Here is a 17223-nt window from a genome sequence, read left to right as displayed (position 1 = left end):
TGAAGACAAAACTAAAGGCAGAAAGAGCCCAAAACAAACAACAACTGAAGCAGCTGCAGTAAAGGCCTGGCAAAGCATCACAAAGTAGGACACCCAGTCTCTGCTGACGTCCATGAGGTCCATGCAAAGGATTCTCAACAAAATATAAAAAATGGACATTTGAAACATGAACCCGGACCTGACTGTATATATATCTTCATGTAATCCAAGAATGGCTCTGTGATGGTGGCATCAGATCTCTGTGTGGACCATGCCAATAGCTGTTCTTCGTTTACAACTTTTACTGGATTATTGCAATAAATGCAAAAGGAATGTCTAAAATGTAAATGCCCTACTGCAACAATAAACAAAATGATTTACATAAGTAACCACCTTAAAACTAAGATTTTGTAAAAAAATATAATGTGTCTAAGACATCTACACAGTACTGTGTCTTTTATAGAAGTTATAGTTGATTTCCATATTGTTTGAAACAAGTGTACAATAGACTCACCAGTAGAAACACTTTGCTGTCTGGTTTGACTTTATGTTTCTCCATGTATTTGATAAGACTGCTGTTGGCATATCTGCAAAACACATTCACAGAATGATTATTTATATCCTCTCAGTGATCTGTACACAAGTCTGTACACAAAATATAACACATATACTAAGTTAGCTGTTTAAATAATACAGAACTGAATGGATGCACTGTCTTGCTGTTCTTGTGTATACAGCTAGAAAGATTTACATCAGTTAAACACTCACATATATGAATACAAATCATATTAACACTTATTTTGTTTTTGCAGTTGAGAATAAATTTGCTGTTTAGTCTAGAACAGAGCACCGCACTCACGTGGTTCTTCTGAAATCTTTCTGTAGAGTTGGATATTCTGGCATTTTCCGGATATCTTCCCAGTCTTTATCTAGGATTTACACATAAACACAATATAATCGTGCACAGTGACATTTAACAAGGCTACGAGTCTAAATAAGGACTAATGATAACACATGGACTCACTTGTAATGTGTCTCTAACTACTATGTACTTTTGAAATGTATGCACTTTATACAATTATTTGCTACTATTGTGTGTGTTTGATGCACTGTACTTACAGTTAAAACATCTGCCCTTACTACTAGCTCTTTACTGAACAGTCCTGTGTGTACATGCACTTATTACAGTAATTACAATAAAGGGGTTATTTAAAGGGGTTAAATACTAAACCTCATCCTACTCCTATACCTTATGTTACCCAGTGCTTTCAAAAGTAAGTACACTGTAAGTACCCCTAAGAGCATGACCTGTAAAATAACATCTGTAATTATTACACAAAACTCTACCTGTATAATAACCTCAGTAGCAGAAAATTTAAATTCAATGAGAGTTTTTCAGAAGCACAATGGCATCAAATTAGGTGCAAACACGCTTCCAGTGTTAAAAAAGCTATATTCATGTGATAGAAATCAGTGATCAAAAGTCATGGTAGTTATTTTTGTGGCCTATATTATTGCATATGCATTTGAAGAAATTTCTCTTTCAAATGCAAAGTTTAAGGGAAGAGAGTATTTAAATGAATCATGTAAGTTGATTTACTGAGGTTTTGTAGTTGGTTGACTTGTTTTTGTGCCATTATTTCACACCCAAAAAAGCATACTACACCAGTGTTTGTAGTAGATTACACATTCCTGGTTATCATCGGCTCTGCTCTGCTCTGCTAATTTGCACTGGTAGATTGCATTATTGAAATTTACCCTCTTTAGAGAAATCGGTAGCACTTTATTTTACAGTCCTGTTCCCCATGTACATACTATGTACTTATTATAGTAATTACAATAACTATGTAATAACTAGGTACTAACCCTGAACCTACCCCTAAACCTAACCCTAGCCCATGTAGTTACCTTGTGTTACCAGAACTTTCTTAGATAAATACACTATAAGTACATTATAAGTACATGGAAGTACACGTACTGTAAAATAAAGTGCAACCGAGAAATCTGGTCCTAAATATCCATGTAAAATGTGCTCTGTTTTCTGAGGCATTATGTTTTGGTTTTGGCTCTGTTTGACATAGTTTTCCCTAGTCTGTTTAATTAATCATTCAGTTCACCTGTTGTATGATTATCTCATTAGTTTCCATGTGTTTGGCTCCTGCTTATGAACCCTCAGTTTTCCTTTAGTATTTGTCCATTTTCAGCTATACTTTGTGGTTAGCATGTATCCTGCAGTTTTCTTGTGGCTTTATATATTTAAGACCGTTATAGCAAATTCTCCTTCATCGTGCGCTTCACTCACAACACCTCCAGCATGACAATCCAGAAGTACCACTGAATATGTTGCTCTGTTTTCTGAGTTATGTCTATGAAATATCAGCATTTTTGGATGGGCAATCTATATTGTCTGCTATTTTCCATTGTGATCTGTACAATAATTTTCTGGTCTATTATTGTGGTATAATCTGTTTTATATAAAGCCACAAAACAGCACCATCACTGATGAGTCAATGATCACTGTGCATACAGCTTCACATTATGTAACACTTAAGTTAAAACAAATGACTCAAAACAGTAACACTAATATATGCAAGTAATATATCAAAGGGGGAAGTACAAAATAATTCAGGCTTTATAGAGTAAAAAAAAAAAACACATACAATATTTAAACTTAATGGAAATGCAAGAGGCATAAATTGTAAATCTACAGTAAGTTTATTTTTCCAGAAACTGCCATGACCAGTCATTCTGATTCATATTAACCTCAACTGATCAGTCTAACACAAGTGATGTAAAAATGTTTCTAAATCGAATGGATTCCTGAGAGTAGTTCAGCGAGGCAGAGTAAAGGTGGCCATAAGATACTGTAAGTTAAGGTCAGTCACCTGCTGGGAAGCCCATGACGCTAAATATGCGATCCAACTGGTCGTGATGGAAAGGATTGCTGGTCTTTATGTCTTCTTGTCGGCAATGAAAGATTGGTTCTGACGTCAACAGCTCCGCAAAGATACAGCCTATTGCCCAAATATCTGAAAAAAAAGGTCAAAGAATATTTAGTACAGATATCGAAGAATACAGACAGACAGCCTGGAATACACACAGTGCGCAACTTACCGATTGCTTTGGTGTAGTGTCTCGCCCCGAGCAGTAGTTCTGGGGCTCGGTACCAGAATGTGACGACCACTGGGTCCAGATCGGCCAACGGCTTCAGTGGAGAGTTAAAGAGTCGGGCAAAACCCATATCAGCTAAGACACACAAACACAGAAAGCCATAAACAGCCCACTCCGATCATGTTTACAGATCATTTCAGCCTTAGGTGACCTATGCATTTTGTTTAATATTATTAATAACGGGTGGGTTTCAGGGGTCATGAAGTGACGATGTGGCATCATAATTATAATAATAAGTGTATTATTGGAATACTGTTTAAATAATGCATTACATTTGCATTGAGAACATTCTAGAGACCATCAGTGTTGCCAAGTCTGTGGTTTCCTGTTGAATTGGGCTACTCTTACACAGTTACCGCAAAACGCATTCCTTTTTTGACTGGGTTAGAACCCCCCCGGGTAGAACCCCACCCAACCCCCACCCCCCGAGTGCAATTTTTGGCGTGTATTTTTCATAGATATTTTCCTCTGGAACATGACTGAGCTATATGTGAGCACCAACTGTGATGGATTTGTTGTGCAGACCTGCGTTTGATTAATAGGTTGTTAAGTCTAAATTTTGCTATTTTCAAAATATAATGGAAATTGTTGACCATGTGTTGTCCCATGTGTCATAGCCCATGAAAGATGAAATAGTTATTTGTTCTGCTTAATGTACATGATGCGGCTCCAGTACTCAAATGAGTATAACACTGAAAGCCACAGTGTAACTAAACACAATACCAAATTCCACAGGCTGGTAAAAATAGTGTTGACAGCCCTGAACAGAATAGTTCCCAGAATAGTTTCTTATGTAAGACAATGGCTTCACATTTGCTCAGACTGACCCTACAGCTGCCTAACCTCTCTAAACCATGATCATATCACCTAAAAAGAAAACCATTCGACCAAAAATGCTTCAGGAGAATTACATTATATCTCATTTTCTTCATTTATAATTTGCAACTTAAATAAACACATTTTCAGTTGCAATCCTATGCCAAAGTCAGTATGTTTTACCAATTTTGACTCTTCCTCGCTCTGGGCCTTCCCCCATGACCAGGATATTGGCAGGTTTCTGAAAGACAAAAATCTCAGAATGATATGTAATGCTTTGGTGCTACAACAAAACATCTTTAACAAATGGATGTGCAAAATGTTTAATTTAATCTTGTCAGAATCATTCTAGAACAGAACAGTACAGATGTTTAACTAAAATCAGAGTAATTCAGACTTGATTAACCATCACCTCTGTACAGTACTTTTTAAATATTTTTAATGAAGTCATTTCTGTTCATCAAAGCTGCATTTAAAAAAAATAAAAATTTGATAAACAGTAATATTACAAAATATATATTTTTTTAAATATATGTCCAAATGCAACTGACTTTTGTGCTCAAAGTTGAATTTTTAGAATTAATATTTTAGTCTAGATCCATCAGATCTGATTTATTGCTCATTTATTATTGGTAAATATGGCAGTGTTCCTTTAGCTCAATTGGTAGAGCATTGCGTTAACAAGCGCAAGGTTGGGGGTTCGATTCCCATGATATTACACATGATAGGTAAAAATTGATAGTTTGAATGCACCGTAAGTCGCTTTAGATAAAAGTGTCTGCTAAATGAATAAATTGTTTTTTTTTTTGTTTTTTTTTTGTTTGTTTTTTTAGCTGCTTAATATTTTGTGAAAACTTTTTTTTCCCAGATTTCTTTGCTGAATAGAAGGTTCAAAAGAAGAGATTTCACAACATTATAAATGTGTTTACAGTCACTTTTGATCAATTGTACTGTAAATGCCTATTTACTAAATAATAGGGTTAATTTCTATTAAGACACCCAAACACATTTGAATGGGTTAGACATTAGACACAGGGTGTCTTCATTAATATTGGGCAGCAAACTGTTGTCAACATTGACCATAATCAGAAATGTTTCTTGAGCAGCATATATGAATGATTTCTGAAGATCATGTGACACTGAAGCCTGCAGTTATGATGCAGTATTGTTTATCTGTTCACACCTGCATGAACCACATATCCATGACACTCATTTTGTTTATGGAAATATTCTTTCACAGGGAAGCTGTGGCAGGTGCTGAGCTATCGCTCTTCTAAATGCAACACTTATGGGAGATGGCATCTTCATTATACGATTTATGTAACTGGGTGGAATCAACATATCAGATGTCAGAGAAAACAAGTCATTTTAATTGCATGAAACCTAAAAAACACTTTATAAATCTAATAAAGCATGCTATCTTTCAAAGATACTCATAACAACAAATGAGTTTTATTTGAAGGTTTACTTGGTTTTAGCTGCAACAAACAGAATTGCAAAAATAAAGAGTTTTCTGTCTTGCTTTCTGGAGATTACAAATACTTTATTTGATGTCTACTGGATTCTACTTTGGTGTCACTAATACAGACATTGCATGCTTTACTATGTTGTTGCTTATAAAGGGACATCGAAATGGATCAGACAGACAGAAACACAGAGACGTCATGGATCTGTGATCGTGGGTAACTGGCTGTTGCTTCAGTAATGATGTCTTCTAATTATTCTGAGACGCTTGAGTTTCTATGAGCCTTAATGAGGTTATGTTGCTATGGGAACAGCAACCATAAGGTTTCTGTAATTCACACCACAATACTGCCATCTCAAAAATTGCTGTTATGATTCACAATAATTCACTACAACAAATGTGAAGTCTTTGTGTTGTAAAACTGCAGGCCTCAATGTTGAAAAGCAAGCAAAAAATAATATTTCAGTAATTACCATTTATGCTTACGTTAAGATAATATCACTGAATGCAGACACTAGTCATGCCTCTACAATAATGTAAAAAAAAACATGTATCTAGCACATTACATTTAAATTTAGTCAATTAGCAGACGCTTTTATCCAAAGCGACTTTCAAATGAGGACAATGGAAGCTTTTTTGCATTTCTTTCTTCTTCTGAACACAAAAATAGACATAATGTTTTTATGATTTAAAACCTGCCCTAACCTTAACCCATATTTCACTTCAACAGGAGCAACTAAAACATGAACAAATGCACACACACACACGTGCGCATACTGTCAGGGATCGTAAGAGGTGAAGACTCAAGTGCAGGCAAATGAGGATTATATATTTATAAATTATCAAAATAATAAAAAAAAAAAACACAACTGAAACCATCCCGAAGGGGAAAAAACAGAATATCATTCATTCTTACAATTAGACTGAACACAGGACACCCAGACATCAAAGACATGAACCAGTACATACAGTACTTTAGACAAACGAGCCCAGAACAGAAAACACAGGACGCTTATAAAGGAAAGGCAATCAGGTAAACAGCAGGGACAAATTAAATCAAGGAATGAGGTAACGAGAGAACAGGTGAGTGGAGTTTAGGGGAACTGGAGTCCAGAGGAAAAGGAGAAACACAGGTGGAACAACTAAAACAATAATGAGGTAACAAGATGGGCAGGGTCAGAAAATAGACAGGAGAGAGCATATGGCACAAATGAAACACAACTCTCACAAAAAGACAGTGTCATCTAGTGGCCCTCCCGTGACAGATACACAAACACACACACACCCGTGCGCATACACACACACAAAAGGTTGAGTTATGTAACAAGTTTGTAGTTTCTAACAAAATAACTTGGCTGCCTCTGTTACAAAATCCGTTCATCCAAAAATAGCAATTCTGTAATTATTTACTCGCCTTTATTTATAAAACGTATAGTTCTGGTCCTTGATTCTGATTGGCTGAGCCACGTTCGAAGGTGTTCTAAATTACTCTACAAACACACACCTTTGTTTACTTCTGTGTGTTGCTCGGCAACCACTTTGTTGGAAGCACACCTGTTTCTGAGGAACTACATTGTTTGGTGGAAGAATACTGTTTTATTAATGTCATTACACTTTTTTTTTTTTTTGTTTTATTCTGTAAAACCTTACTAAGTATATGGAATTTAATAACAGCTAAAAGGGTTTTAATCGCTCCACTTTGTTTCATGCCTTTCCACAGCTTCTCGGGGCTTATTGCTTTAGTAAACCATATGCTGTTATATTTTCAGAGAAAAACAATCATCACTTTCCATATAACTATAGCTGAAAGTGACAGGATGAAGCTTGACATACAATTAATGACAACCTCTGCTGTATGAAAAAGAGCTGCATGAAAAAAAAATACTAACATATGGGTTTAGAATGACCACTTTAGTATGTAGCCCATATTCGAGTTTTTACCTCAACATACCCCTCATTTGCTGCTTATTAATAGTTAGTAAGGTAGTTGTTAAATTTAGGTATGGATTCGGATTAAAGGATTAGATCTAAAATATGTTCATGAAGAATAAGACATTAATATGTGCTTTATAAATACTAATAAACAGCTAATATGTGTGTAATATCCAGGCTAATAATACACTAGTGTTTCCTGATCAAAAATTGATTTACCAAGTTAAGTAAATAATGACAGAATTTTCATTTCTGGGTGACCTCTCCCTTTTGAACTTACTTTTACACAACAGTAATAAACAAATAAATACAAGAGCACTGAATACCCTGCTGTTCCTGTTGCTTTTTGATGTTGACTAAGTCAAACAAGCTGTTGAGCACTGTCTCTATTTCTCTTTTATACAACTAGGTTAATGATGGAGTGTGCTATTGATTGATGGGATTACATAATGGTGCAGAAACAATCCGTGTGTGACTCTTTCCACTGGATTCAATCCATATCAGTCCCAGTCTGTGTGCTGATGCTTTTGACGAACAGTAATACCAGCTGAACGTTGCACAAATAGTTTAGTTTAGTTAAGATAAGACTGGATTATCCATTGTTGGATCAGGTATATGAGCAAAAACTGATTTACTGAAAAAAAGGAAAAAAGAGAGAGAGAGAGAGCCTGCTACAGCCTGCTAACTTAATTTTCTTCTTACTTTGACTGTCAAATAGTTTCTTACATAAAACTATTTGCATTGGTGGAAAATGTAGCCAGTGATTTAAATAAACTAAAACACACCTTCACAAAATGCAGAATATAATCCCAACCTAATATTATACTTTTAAAAGTCATGTTCACACAGGCCATGATGATGCGGAGGTGCAGAGAGCCTTTTCACAGACTGGTGGCAGATATATCAATGCGATTACACTTATATTTTTTTCACATTTTAAAAATTAATCTACATTCATAATACTGTGCTTTGTGTTACACCCCAGCATCAAATGACAAAATGCTTGTCAACACTTTCTCTTTTACTGTTGTAATTCATTCTCATTTGAAAATAAAAGCAATGCATGGATTTATTTTTTTACTTTGTACTGCTGGAATAAATGGGAATGGAAAAAATAATTATGGGAGTTAAACATCATGCCTTGCAGTGTGATCAGGCATGGGTCTGTACTCACCAGATCTCTGTGCAGGACCCAGTTGGCATGAAGGTAATGGATGCCGTCTAAGATTTGGTAAAGAAGAGACTTCACCATCCCCCTCGGTAGCTGCATGGGTTTCTTGTTGGCCTTTGATGCTCGATGAAATTTTATGATGTGCTACAACATAGGAATAGGTTAAAGTTGCATGAAAGCTCTGTTTTCAAATTCTATAAACCTCTTTATATAAACCTCTTTAAATAAATATATTTATTTAGCCTACAAAAAAAAAAAAATATGCATTGTAATCCTCTAATTTTTAATATTTGGCATGTTTGTGTGCTGCTGAACTCTCAACTTTTTTAACTGATGAGGTGGCAACCATCAGAGCAATCAAATTTCAGAAACAATACTAATCACACAGAGGGCCCTGCAGATCCTAAGTGTCAAGGACAATAAGGGCCAGCAGATTTACTAAACAGGGCAAATTAGCATTACAGCATAATCCCTTAACAGTGTAGATGGGAGTGGAAAGTTCTGCGGGTGATTTACTGACAACACACAAAATGAACAGATGCAGTCTAATCAGTTCCATAATAATGATGATTTCGATGATATTTAGGTGCGTGCAATCTACTAACAAATGCTAATGGTGCATGCTATATTTGGGCAGTAAATAATGGCTTATAATACCAGTAAATAGACTAGTGCAAACCATAGTAAATCACACTGCATCGTTCATTTAAATACTCCTCTCCATTTAATTTAGCATCTCAAAGGGAAACACTTACAAAATGCGTTCACACTTTCACTGCACATCTTAAATTGTGAAACTGTAAATCCTGACAGTAGTTTTTAACACTAAAAGAAGGTTTGCGCTGGCGAAGCTATTAATAAATCTGGCCCTAAGTGTCTTAATATATCAGAAAATTGTAACTTTTCACATGCCGATGTTTGTTCAGATAGTGAAATGTGATGCACAACTCAACTCAACCATACGAAAACACATTTAACAATTAATTCATTTAACAATTTAAAATTTTTTTTAAAATTAATGATACATAAAAAACATCATAATGATAGCTGAGCCATTTACTCAACACATTTTATCTTTAAAATACAATACAATACTGTCATACAGTATACTTGCAAATGGCAGAAATGCAATGATGATTGCAATGAAGAAAACAAAGCAATGGTCTTGACATACAAAGATTTAAAGATATCTTTTTAATTGATAATTCATTTATTTATTAGGATCGTAAAAGGACCACAAGGTCAAACTCAGATGGTATTCTAACTCAGGTTGCCCAAAGCGCAACTGTGCAACACTTCAAGAGCTGTCTACAAGGCTATCAGCTCCAGCAATGTTTGAATTCCTTTAACTTGACACAGAGACTTGACATGTGTGTACTCACCCACAGGTCATGCTCAGCATAGTCAAACAGGAGCCAGACTTTGCGGTCACTGTGAGAGAGAAATACTTTCTGCAGGGCGATGACATTTGGATGCTTTAACTCTCTCAGCAACTGCAGGAAGACAGAGAGGCATTTTTGTCTGTGGTCCATTGATCTAAATTAAATTTTCAGACCATATGGTGTAAATGCAAAAATGGAAAGATTAAACCAAATATTTTTTTTCTTTTTTTCCCCAGTTAAAACGAGTGGTTTTGTACAGCTAGAAATAACTGGAAGCAAATGAGTCCGGAAGCCAGACACATTCAATTCACAAATGGCTGTGTCCATTTTAATGGGAAGAATAAGGTGGATAAACAGTGTTTAGCACTCTGAAGACTGACTTCCAGTAATTAAGCTCACTAAAAAAGGTTGAGCGTATTTTCTCCCTTTAAAAGCAGCTGATGTTAAACAAAATCTAGCACATATCTGAGGCATTTCGTGAAGTAAAATCTATTGACTAAATTGTATATGGGGCACAAATTAAAGAGAGGATTGATACCCCTTCTGCGGCTGAGACAGATTTATATTACTAAGTGTAAATGAAACCCCCAAACTCTTCTGGTCCAATCAATCAAAACATATGTGGTGACCAAGTGAAACATTCAATCATAAAGGTGTGTGACGCCTACATTTACAGTGTTAAAGGGGTTCTATTATGCTCTTTTACAAAGTCTTGATTTTGTTTTGTGGGTGTACTAGAACAGGCTCTCATACTAGGTTGTTAAAAAAAAACATATTTTACATTATTACAGCACCTCTCTCTCCAGTTCAGGCATGAACAGCTCGAATAGTTCCTGTTTCAAATCAAGGCCCGCCTTCTGAAATACGAAATGGGCTGTGATTGGTTAGCTGAGCCAGAGTGTGCTGTGATTGGTTAACTGGGCCAGTGTGTGCTGTGATTGGTTAACTGGGCCAGTGTGTGCTGTGATTGGTTAGCTGGGCCAGTGTGTGCTGTGATTGGTTAACTGGGCCAGTGTGTGCTGTGATTGGATAGCTGGGCCAGTGTGTGTTGTGATTGGTTAACTGGGCCAGTGTGTGCTGTGATTGGTTAGCTGAGCCAGAGTGTGCTGTGATTGGTTAGCTGGGCCAGTGTGTGCTGTGATTGGTTAACTGGGCCAGTGTGTGCTGTGATTGGTTAACTGGGCCAGTGTGTGCTGTGATTGGTTAGCTGGGCCAGTGTGTGCTGTGATTGGTTAACTGGGCCAGTGTGTGCTGTGATTGGATAGCTGGGCCAGTGTGTGTTGTGATTGGTTAACTGGGCCAGTGTGTGCTGTGATTGGTTAGCTGGGCCAGTGTATGTTGTGACTGTGTGTGTTGTGATTGGTTAACTGGGCCAGTGTGTGCTGTGATTGGTTAGCTGGGCCAGTGTGTGCTGTGATTGGTTAACTGGGCCAGTGTGTGCTGTGATTGGATAGCTGGGCCAGTGTGTGCTGTGATTGGTTAACTGGGCCAGTGTGTGCTGTGATTGGATAGCTGGGCCAGTGTGTGCTGTGATTGGTTAGCTGGGCCAGTGTGTGCTGTGATTGGTTAACTGGGCCAGTGTGTGCTGTGATTGGATAGCTGGGCCAGTGTGTGCTGTGATTGGTTAACTGGGCCAGTGTGTGCTGTGATTGGTTAACTGGGCCAGTGTGTGCTGTGATTGGATAGCTGGGCCAGTGTGTGCTGTGATTGGTTAGCTGGGCCAGTGTGTGCTGTGATTGGTTAACTGGGCCAGTGTGTGCTGTGATTGGTTAACTGGGCCAGTGTGTGCTGTGATTGGATAGCTGGGCCAGTGTGTGCTGTGATTGGTTAGCTGGGCCAGTGTGTGCTGTGATTGGATAGCTGGATAACAGCTCTGAGTCCTCTCCTATAATGCCTCTCCTAATATTTAGTCAAATTAAAAGTATTTTAATGCACATCAGAACTGTATTCTAAAATTGTCACCTCATAGCTGGTCAATTTAATGTTTCTAGTCACTTTGAGTAAACATTTATATATATATTATAGGGTGCTAATAATTTTAATCTTATTTTCTCATTTACCAAGAGGGCCAATAATTCTGACAACAACTGTAATACAAATCAAAATATTTGTTGATTATCTCAATCAAATGACATGGCTAGGTCAAGTGATTACAGAATTTGGGCTGGTTACTGCATATCTGCAAATTCAAATCCCATAAGAGTTGATTCGTAAAAAAACACCACTGAACACTAAAGCGAGGCAGGTAGCTCCAGAGGAATTGCTCCTGTAAAAATTGTAGGTTGCTTTGCAAAAAAAAAAAAAAAAAAAAAAAAAAAAAGAGATTCCAGTCAGCAGGTTAGGTAGTTTGTCCCGAGATGTGACTGACATGCTGGTATTTTGCAATGCATGAAGAGTGTCATTCTGTGAACCAAGAGACTTAGTCATCACTATGTCATGCAAAATGGTGCAGATCAGTATATTTTAAACATTTCAACTGTAAATGTGACACAGATCGGTCAGGCTCACCAATCAGCCAATCCCAACGCACTCCCTCACCTGAATTCTAATCACCAGCACCTGTGCACTATTCCCTCATCAGCTCACCTCCACATAAAAGCACACACCTCTGTCACACTCACCGTCCGATCTCGTAGCTGCATAACGGAACCTACCCAGTTGTAAGGCTACTTGTACCGAATCTATACCAACCTTGCTACTTACCTGTCAGTGATTCCTATCCTAGATCCCAGTGTCTCTCCCATGTGTCTCCAGTGCTCCATCCTCCAAGTTTCCCCTCCTGTGTGAACCCTGAGGTGTGTGCAATGTGTCTGTTCCCCCGGTCACCCCACCGATAGCTGTGGATTCCCCCATCCCATTTGTCCTGCCGGAACCAATTTTAATAATTCACCTCAATCTCTACATCTCTTCCGTACTCTCCATTACAACATCAAATAAACTAACACGCTCTTACCTCCTTTTGTTACAAAATGTTCCTGCAACATTTAAGGAAGTGAAGGAAATCCATGCACAAAATTCTCTGAAAGGCTTACGTGGGTCCATATATCCTATTTTGGAAATGTATAAACAGATTTACATACGATACGTTTTCTCCTACTTCTAGCCAATTTTGCCTTTAAGTCTTTAATCAATGAATGCAACTCTGCCTGCACCATTTACTCAAGTTACGAAAAATCTGCACAACACTGCATGAAACAAAATGAACCTGCACTTCTGCCAGTGCTGTGATGACAACGCCATTTTTGCCGTGCCCAAACTGCCCATATGGCAACTCTGTAACAGGTTAAATTTTTGTCCGTTCATAACAAAAGTAAACACTTACAGAAAGTAAGTGATATTAACTTTTGGTTGTTTTTATACACTTTATACACACAGAGTGAATTTGTTACTATACACTAGCATACTCAGTTTTTAGTAGCTAGCATCGTAAAAAGTAAGAAGTTACTTACCACTGTACTATGAATTACAACAGTTATTGCTTACTGAGTGAAGTAACATATATTGACTTCATTCATGTGGCCACAACCTATCCATAAACCCTCTTTAGCACAGTGGTAAACAAAAGCCCTTGTGAACATTAAACACTAGCAGGTCTTTCCAAAAACACATAAATAACACAAATTCAGACTTGTGGGCACAACCTGGAACATTCAACCATCCACCTCAGTGCTTTGTTTCACAGCTCCAACTTGGCTTATTGAGCCCTTGGATGAGCAAATCACGTCCAACTTATATCAGGTCGAACTTTCAAATATAAGTTGGCACAACTACTGAACTTCTAATGACCGGTTCTGTATATCATTTATATTTTAAATGATCAGCCGGGTCCGGGTTGGGTCCGAATCTATTACCTCGGGTCCCGGGTCTGTTTAAAATTATGTGCAATACCCGTGCGATCTGAGTCGGAGAACACCTGGCCGTGATCAGACACTGCTTGAGTTTTTTGTAACTTGCAACTTGTAAAATTTGGTCAAAGAAAAGTTTGAGAAAAAAAAAAAGCAATCTCTCTCGCTCTCTGCTGTTAGAAGCAGAGCGCACAGACTCAGAGTTAATGCAAGTGCCCGCATGGTAATAATGCTTGCAGACTCATATTTAATATATTTCAAATCAGCAACAAAATCTGAGTTGAACTGTAACATGAATGATTTCTATGACGCTCAAATTGCGTTAAACATATTTTAGGTTGATACAGCTAGCACGCATGTGCAGTCTCCAGCATGTTTCAGGCATAGTCGTCGGCCATCGTGTCTGGAGAGACGGGTGTGGCTGGTGTATCCCATTGTTTACAATGGTTTAGGTATCTGGTGAAACCCCAGAAGTCCAGGATTTCAAGCCCCTTCAGCTCCCAACTAGGCAAAGGGTCATCAAGGGATTGATTAAACAAGTCATTCAATGCCTCATTGTTATACCCCAGCCCTACTGCCATGGTCCAAAACACTTGAACCAGACCACCCACCTCACACCCCCTTTGACGAAGTGTGGTTAAATTCAGGAGCTCCTCCATGGTGGTTGGGGAACAGATTCCAAATCCCTAGCCTCTATTAATTTAGATTTCTTCCATTGTCCTCATTTGTAAGACGCTTTGGATAAAGCTACTGCTAAATGACTAGGGGTGTAAGAAAATATTGATACAAGTGAGTATCGAAAAAATTTTGTTTGGCGATACTGTATCGATTCTCAAAAATGTAATATCGATATAAAAAATATATATATACAAGATTCATGGAAGTTTTAGTTGTGAGTTTATTTCCCGAGAGCTAGATGGCAGTCTACATCTCTGTACAAATCCTGAGTGACAGGAAATGTTGATGTTTCAGTGTACAAAGCTGAAGTGTGTCGTCATTTAGGCTTTTGTGGTAACGTCCACTGCGGGACTATGGTGCTCGCTCCGCCTCTGTTCCGCTGCTTGCCGCAACGTGTTAGGAGGCTCGCGCAGAGCGCAGGAGGGTCGCCCTGCAACAGCAGTTTTGTCTCATTTTAGGGGCCCTTTGTGCAGTTTGTTTGGCGCTCGCGTCACGGTTTCGGGGATTCAACACAGAAAATAAATACAAACGGAAATACTTCAGACTTATGTGCCATCTAGAAGCTTACATTCTGCAAGTGAACGTTGCCTGATTGTGCCATCCCAAAGCAGCACAAAGTCACTTTTACGGACTTTTAAAATGAAATGTTCCCTTCTGGTGGAATTACCTGCCCAACTCAATCAGAGCAGCTGAGTCCTTAGCCATCTTCAAGAATCAGCTTAAAACACATATCTTCCATCTTTATTTGACTCTATAACTTTAGCACTCACTATTCTAGTTCAATTCTTAAAAACAAAGAAAACTAGCTTGCTCTGTTCTTTTTCTATTCTATCTGTTTTCTTTTTATTTATTATATTATTTAAAAGCCCTTGCTATGTGGACTGCATTAAGCTGAGACTGTCACAGTGTCTGGTTTGTGTTCCCTGGGTAACCACTAGATGTCCTCTTTCCCCAGAAGTCTGTCACTTCCTGTAGTCTGAACCACATTCCCCACGATCTCTGTCTCCTCATTGCACTCAGCTGTCACGGGTCATTAATCATTGCACTAAGCCAATTCTCCATTAGCACTGTCATTTCCCTGTGTATTTATACCCTGTCTGTTTTAGTATGTGTCACGGAGTCCTTGTAGTTTTCACAACTATTCTAGTCTTGTTCTTGCCCATGTGTTAAGTGTCTGTTTATTTTGTTTGGCTACTTTGGTTTTGAGCCCTGCCTTGACTGGATAATGATTTGGATTACCCTAATAAAAGACATACCTTGGATCTCTCTCTGTGTTTTCTTGTGTCCTGATCGTGACAGAAGGACTCCGTCACACACAAGATCCAGCGGTATGTCTGTTGATGTTTCTTCCCCAGCCACCGAGCAGGAGAGAAGGAGTCGGTTTGAGGGAACTTGCCTGGTCGTGTTTCGCGGGACCAGGGGAGGTCACCGAGGAGTGAGTGGTCGAGAGGAGGTTCAGCATCGCTCTCCACCATGGCCCCCCTTCGACCTGGGGCTCGTGTGGGCCGGATCGGAGCCGCCGTCTCACCATGGCGGACGGAGAAAGGGAGAGGAAGCGCACGTCTGCCGAGCCAGCGCCACTGCCCATGATGGCCGCAAGACCAGCGCCACTCCACAAGATGGCCGCCAGCCTAGTGCCACGAGGCAAGATGGAGGCCAGCCCAGCGCCACAGCACAAGATGGCCGCCACCCCAACGACACGATGCAAGATGGCCACCAACCCAGCGCCACTGCCCAATATGGCCGCTGATACATTTTTTGGATTATTTCTCTATGCTGTCCAAAATCCTAGAGATTCCAAAGACTGTTCACATCACGTCTGCTGAGCCAGCGCCACAGTACAAGATGGCCACCAACCTAGCGCCACTGCACAAGGTGGTCGCACACCCAGAGCCACTGCACAAGGTGGCCGCCAGCCCGAAGCCACTGCAGAGCATGGCAGCTACAGTGGGCTCTCCAGAGTCGAGTCAGGTTCCCGTGGACCCTCCAGAGTCGAGTCAGGTTCCCGTGGACCCTCCAGAGTCGAGTCAGGTTCCCGTGGACCCTCCAGAGTCGGGTCAGGTTCTCAATGACCCTCCAGAGTCGAGTCAGGTTCCAGTTGACTCTACAGAGTCGAGCCAGGTGCTCGGGGACCTTCCAAAGTAAGGGCTAGTCACTGTCGACACTCCGGAGTCAAGCCAAGTCACCGGTGAAATTCATGGACAAAGGCAAGTCACCAGTGTTCTTCATGGGCAAGGTCAAGTCACCGACTATCTTCATGGGCAAAGGCAAGTCACCATTGATCTTCATAAACAAATGCAAGTCACCAATGATCTTCATGAACAAAGGCAAGTCACCATTGATCTTCATGAACAAATGCAAGTCACCAATGATCTTCATGAACAAATGCAAGTCACCAATGATTTTCATGAACAAAGGCAAGTCACCATTGATCTTCATAAATAAATGCAAGTCACCAATGATCTTCATGAGCAGAGTCAAGTCAGCATTGATCTTCTGGAATCCAGTCTAAACACCATGGAACTACCAGAGCCTCTCCACGCCTCTCCTGAACAACCAGAGTCTCTCCTCGCCTCTGCTGAACTTCCAGAGCCTCGTCACGTCTCAGCCAAACTCTCTGAGTGCTCGACAGATCCTGTCGTGGCCACGGAGGCTACCCTTAACTTGTTCATGTTCTCTGTTTCAGACTTGCCCAACCAGACTTGCTCTCCTGTCAATTCGATCCCGCTGTGGTGTTCTTCGGCGCCACCCTGGGGGGCTTTGGTCTAGACCACATGGATGTGG

General features: G+C 39.4%; 1 protein-coding gene across 2 annotated transcripts in view; it reads right to left on the bottom strand.

Annotated features, from left to right (window-relative positions):
* The window catches only part of LOC113037676 (cyclin-dependent kinase 19), a 37685-nt gene that overhangs the window by 11727 nt on the left and 8735 nt on the right, over positions 1–17223 (bottom strand). For both annotated transcript variants that reach the window (XM_026194983.1, XM_026194984.1), the window contains exons 3-9: positions 9917–10027; positions 8538–8678; positions 4150–4207; positions 3094–3225; positions 2865–3008; positions 839–908; positions 494–566 (exon numbers count right to left, since the gene is read on the bottom strand). In XM_026194983.1, coding sequence (XP_026050768.1) covers positions 494–566; positions 839–908; positions 2865–3008; positions 3094–3225; positions 4150–4207; positions 8538–8678; positions 9917–10027 — 729 coding nt within the window. The remainder of the gene's footprint in view (positions 1–493; positions 567–838; positions 909–2864; positions 3009–3093; positions 3226–4149; positions 4208–8537; positions 8679–9916; positions 10028–17223) is intronic.

Source organism: Carassius auratus, chromosome 20 (assembly GCF_003368295.1).
Source record: "Carassius auratus strain Wakin chromosome 20, ASM336829v1, whole genome shotgun sequence".
NCBI lineage: Eukaryota > Metazoa > Chordata > Actinopteri > Cypriniformes > Cyprinidae > Carassius > Carassius auratus.
This window is presented reverse-complemented; position numbering and strand designations above follow the sequence as displayed.